The sequence below is a fragment of the Sciurus vulgaris genome (genome assembly GCF_902686455.1).
Source record: "Sciurus vulgaris genome assembly, chromosome: 10".
In the NCBI taxonomy this organism is placed as follows: domain Eukaryota; kingdom Metazoa; phylum Chordata; class Mammalia; order Rodentia; family Sciuridae; genus Sciurus; species Sciurus vulgaris.
Genome location: NC_136470.1, coordinates 144,895,620 through 144,901,355, shown reverse-complemented (window position 1 = coordinate 144,901,355; position 5,736 = coordinate 144,895,620). Strand labels below are relative to the sequence as shown.

The 5,736-nt window shown below is 36.6% G+C and overlaps 1 protein-coding gene across 1 annotated transcript; it reads right to left on the bottom strand.

Annotated features, from left to right (window-relative positions):
- Positions 1 to 577: 577 nt before the first annotated feature.
- On the bottom strand, positions 578 to 2,581 carry LOC306670554 (CCAAT/enhancer-binding protein zeta-like). The gene has a single exon (XM_079155245.1). It carries the CDS (start codon positions 2,333 to 2,335, stop codon positions 812 to 814), a length of 1,524 nt encoding a protein of 507 aa, XP_079011371.1. The 5' UTR covers positions 2,336 to 2,581; the 3' UTR covers positions 578 to 811.
- Positions 2,582 to 5,736: the final 3,155 nt, after the last annotated feature.

Here is a 5,736-nt window from a genome sequence, read left to right as displayed (position 1 = left end):
TAGATTTAGTATGTTATACTAATGGTTTTATATTCATCAAGTTTAGCTTTTAAAGGAAAAAAATTAGACTTTGTAATGTGACATAATACTCAAAAATAATGGTTGTTGCTGTGTAACCACTGTTCAATAGATCCTAATTTCTTTACAATTAGTTGCTCTAAAGAGTTAGCAGACACAATGTTAAGAATAAATTAATGTTTTAAGAAGTCATTGTCAGGTGAACACATAGATTAAACCTTGGTTTTATATTAGTGCTTTAGTATTTGACCTCAGGAAAAACCTTAAATAGATTTAACTGATTGTTCTACATACATATAACCAACTTAGTTACTAACAAACTTGTTGAAATTTGCCCTTTTCTCACACAGATCTTCTTATTACTTAGACTCTCTTGTTTATTTAATCACATACTTTCTTACCCAGAAACATTTTATCTTCTACTAAATATATTTCAATTCCTAGAAAGTTCTAATTTTTCTTTTCTATCTGTTGACCACTCCTCTTAATTTACATTCTGAGATAGCCCTCATGAAACTTCTGAATTTAGACAAATTACTCCATTTTTTTTTGTTAATAATATTGTTCTTTTCATTTTATTATGTAGCAATATGGAAAAAAGATTATTCTTCTCAATGAAAGTTTAACATTTTATATGATTTTTATAAATGGCACTTATTTTTATTTATAGTTTACTATAAATCCATCGAACAGGCTGGAATGTATGGAATCAGAAAGCAAGATCAAGAGAAATGGCTGGATAGCAAAAATTAAGAATAAGTGTAAGTAGAACCTTAATTTATAATTTAATAACTCATTTCCTTTGCTTTTTAGTTTTATGAGGGGGTTTCTGCTTCTTTTTGAAATTTTTCTTTTTCTTGATGATACTTTTCACGTCTCTGTTGTGTAGCCAGTCATCACGTTCAGCCTCCCATCGGAGCTGTTTGAGACTTGCATTATCTTTATTAGCCATGGCGTTTATGCCAATGCTATCAAACTTGGATCCCACATTTTCATCCAACAGGTGGCCAAACTCTTCAGCAGATACAAATAGGCTGGAGTCACTGAGGTTTCTTTTCTTTTTTTTCCTTGGTCCTTGAAATGACCCAGCAAAGTCAAAATCATCAGCACCCTTTCTCTTGCTTCTCTTAGTATTGACTTTGGAGTTGTCTTCATCAGGTTCTGGAATGCTCTCATTTTCATCATCTAACACATCCATGAATGTTCCTCCGTCTTCATCAATTTCAGCAAATTCTTCATCATCCATACTTCCCAAAGAAACTTCATCATCATCCAGGTTACCGAGTTCATCGTCACTACCCTCTGAATCTTCATATTCCAAGTTATCCTTAGCTCTTTTTGTTTTTTTCTTCATATTGCTGGCAAAATCAAGATCATCCCTTCCAGGGGTGAAACAGTTATCATCTTCAAATGTGTCAATCATCTTTTCAAATTCTTCATCATCTACATCTTCTATACTCTCTTCATCAGCATTCCGTTTTTGTTTCTCTTTAACAACAGCAACTTTTTTATAATACCTGTAGAAAAACACTTCATCCACTGGTATTTGGCTTTCTTCTTTTGCAAGGAACTCCTTACTATTCACAGCAAGACTATGAGTATCCTTTAGAAAATGTTTCCTTTTTGGCTGCATCACAACACTGTCAGTATTTTCTTTGCCTTTATGTGGCTTTGGATTTCGGTATACAAATCGATCCAAGAATCTCATTAGTGTGAAATCCTGCAGTGGGTCCCCTGAATACTGGATATAATTTCCCTGAAGGATAGTTTTTGCAAAAAGGGCCACGGAGGGATGAAAATGCTCCGATAACTTTTTGAGTTCCCAAAGACTTGTATTTTCAGCTCCACAGAACAAAGGGTTTCTACTGAATGGATCATATGTTTTTAGCTGTTTGCCACCTTTCAAATTATCAAAGTGTACCCAGGAAGGAATCTTTGGTTTTTTGGTGTCTGTGTCACTTTCAGGCACTGTTTCCTCTGTTTCCACTTTTTTCACTGTATCTATTTCTGTTTCTTTGTCTGCATCAGTGAATTTTTCTATGTCTTCATCATCTCCTATGTCAACAAAATTTTCTTCATCATCAGACTCCGGGTGATCATTTAATTGACTTCTTAAACCTGGTTTTGCTTTAAAGATCTCAGACACAAGATATAAAGCTCCACATATAAATGGTGGCATCTGTGTGCAAGTAACCTGAAGTAACCTCTTCACAAAAGCCTTCACGCGGCGCAACACAATGTCAGCTTTCAGAGATTTGTAGACAAGGTTAAGAAACATAGCTTGCTTGGAACACATCATCAACCCAGGATCCAACATCTTTCTTGTTGAAGATCATCAACTGCTCCCTTTTTTCCTCCATCCACCACTTCCTCATTTTCATCCAAAGTAGCCAGCATAAGGTAATCTTGCTTGGTGCCTCCGAGCCGTAATACCTCCTCCAGAGAGAACCCATTCTCGGCTTCATCGTTATCATCTTCGTCCTCCTCATCCGGATCGCCTACCACCTCCTGCGGGGCCCAGGGCCGCTTGGCATGGAACTCCAAACGTGCCTTCGCAGCAGCCATGGCTAGCGGAGCACGCGCGCTCGACTTGCAGGCCAAATTACTCCATTTTAATAAGAAGAAATACTATGTTATTTACAGTACTCTAATTGAAGCACAGTTGCAACTTTGGAGACTTTGTATGTAGAATCATATCTGTTTGTTTGCCAGCTCATGAAAACAGAAAGCAACGTTCAAGTGTAACACCCCATGGAATTCAAGAAGAGTACGTGATGTTATATTTAACAGTTAGAATTTTAACTTTATAAATTAATCAGATGCTTTTAGAAAACACATTTAAGAAGGTTAATCCCATATATGTCAAATCTAATTTACTTACTAAGAACCAAGGTGTTAGACAAGTATATTAAACAGCATTCACTTCTTCCTTGTTGAAGAAAAATCCTAGAAATGATGGACTTATACATTATACTTTTATTAGTTGCTTGATCACCTATAAATACCTGTGCAATAATGACTTTATGGGTATCCTTTGTTCTCACTTGTTTATGCAATTTATTTTATTTTTTTTTATTGTAAACAAATGGGATACATGTTGTTTCTCTGTTTGTACATGGCGTAAAGGCATACCATTTGTGTAATCATAAATTTACATAGGGTAATGTTGTTTGATTCATTCTGTTATTTTTTCCCTTCCCCCCACCCCTCCCACCCCTCTTTACCCTCTATACAGTAGTTCCTTCCTCCATACTTGCCCCCCTCCCTAACCCTAACTCTAACCCTTCCCTCCCCCCATTATGTGTCATCCTCCACTTATCAGCGATATCATTCGTCCTTTGGCTTTTTGAGATCGGCCTATCTCACTTAGCATGATATTCTCCAATTTCATCCATTTGCCTGCAAATGTCATAATTTTATCATTCTTTATTGCTGAGTAATATTCCATTGTATATATATACCACAGTTTCTTTCTCCACTCATCAATTGAAGGGCATCTAGGTTGGTTCCACAGTCTGGCTATTGTGAATTGAGCAGCTATGAACATTGATGTGGCTGTATCTCTGTAGTATGCAGATTTTAAGTCCTTTGGGTATAGGCCAAGGAGTGGGATAGCTGGGTCAAATGGTGGTTCCATTCCAAGTTTTCTAAGGAATCTCCACACTGCTTTCCAGAGTGGCTGCACTAATTTGCAGCCCCACCAGCAGTGTATGAGTGTACCTTTCTCCCCACATCCTCGCCAACACCTGTTGTTGCTCGTATTCTTGATAATCGCCATTCTAATTGGGGTGAGATGGAATCTTAGGGTGGTTTTGATTTGCATTTCTCTTATTACTAGAGATGTTGAACATTTTTCCATATGTTTGTTGATTGCTTGTAGATCTTCTTCTGTGAAGTGTCTATTCATTTCCTTAGCCCATTTGTTGACTGGACTATTTGAATTCTTGGAGTAGAGTTTTTTGAGTTCTTTATAGATTCTGGAGATTAGTGCTCTATCTGAAGTATGATTGGCAAAGATATTCACCCACTCTGTAGGCTCTTTCTTCGCATTGCTGATAGTTTCCTTTGCTGAGAGAAAGCTTTTTAGTTTGAATCTATCTCAGTGGTTGATTCTAGCTTTTATTTCTTGTGCTATGGGAGTCCTGTTAAGGAAGTCTGGTCCTAGACCAACAAGGTGAAGATTTGGACCTACTTTTTCTTCTATGATCTGCAGGGTCTCTGGTCTGATTCCGAGGTCCTTAATCCATTTTGAGTTTAGTTTCATGCATGGTGAGAGATATGGGTTTAGTTTCATTCTGTTGCATATGGATTTCCAATTCTCCCAGCACCATTTGTTGAAGAGGCTATCTTTTCTCCATTGCATATTTTTGACCCCTTTGTCTAGTATGAGAAAATTGTATTTATTTGGGTTTGTGTCCGTGTTCTCTATTCTGTACCGTTGATCTACCTTTCTATTTTGGTACCAATACCATGCCGTTTTTGTTACTATTGCTTTGTAGTAGAGTTGAAGATATGGTATTGCAATACCCCCTGTTTCACTCTTCCTGCTAAGGATTGCTTTAGCTATTCTGGGTTTCTTATTCTTCCAGATGAATTTCATAATTGCTTGCTCTATTTCTGTAAGGTACACAATTGGGATTTTAATTGGAATTGCATTGAATTTGTATAGCACTTTAGGTAGTATGGCCATTTTGACAATATTAATTCTTCCTATCCAAGAACATGGAAGATCTTTCCATCTTCTAAGGTGTTCTTTAATTTCTTTCTTTAGTGTTGTATAGTTCTCATTGTAGAGGTCTTTCACCTCTTTTGTGAGATTGATTCCCAAGTATTTTATTTTTTTCGAGGCTATTGTGAATGGGGTAGTTTTCCTAATTTCTCTTTCTGAAGATTCATCACTTATGTATAAAAATGCGTTGGATTTATGGGCATTGATCTTGTAACCTGCTACTTTACTGAAATCACTTATGAGTTCTAAGAGTTTTCTGGTGGAATTTCCAGGTTCCTCTAAATATATAATCATGTCATCAGCGAACAGGGATAGTTTGAGTTCTTCATTTCCAATTCGTATCCCTTTAATTTCTTTGGTTTGTCTAATTGCTCTGGCCAGAGTCTCAAGAACGATGTTGAATAGAAGTGGTGAAAGAGGGCATCCCTGCCTTGTTCCAGTTTTTAGGGGGAATGCTTTCAGTTTTTCACCATTTAGAATGATATTAGCCATGGGCTTAGCATAAATGGCCTTTACAATGTTAAGGAATGTTCCCACTATCCCTATTTTTTCTAGTGTTTTGAGCATGAAGGGATGCTGTATTTTATCAAATGCTTTTTCTGCATCTATTGAAATAATCATGTGATTCTTGACTTTAAGTCTATTAATATGGTGAATTACGTTTATTGATTTCCTGATGTTGAAACAACCTTGCATCCCTGGGATGAAACCCACTTGATCATGGTGCACTATCTTTTTAATACGTTTTTGTATGTGATTTGCTGAAATTTTGTTGAGAATTTTTGCGTCGATGTTCATTAAGGATATTGGTCTGAAATTTTCTTTCCTTGATGAGTCTCTATCTGGTTTAGGTATCAGTGTGATATTGGCTTCATAGAATGAGTTTGGGAGGGTTCCCTCCTCTTCTATTTTATGGAATACTTTGAGAAGTATTGGAATGAGCTCTTCCTTAAAGGTTTTGTAGAACTCGGCTGAGAACCCATCTGGTC

What these genes read in the sequence shown, in the direction of transcription:
- LOC306670554 (XM_079155245.1), bottom strand. Translation starts at nt 2,335, where the DNA reads ATGTTGGATCCTGGGTTGATGATGTGTTCCAAGCAAGCTATGTTTCTT.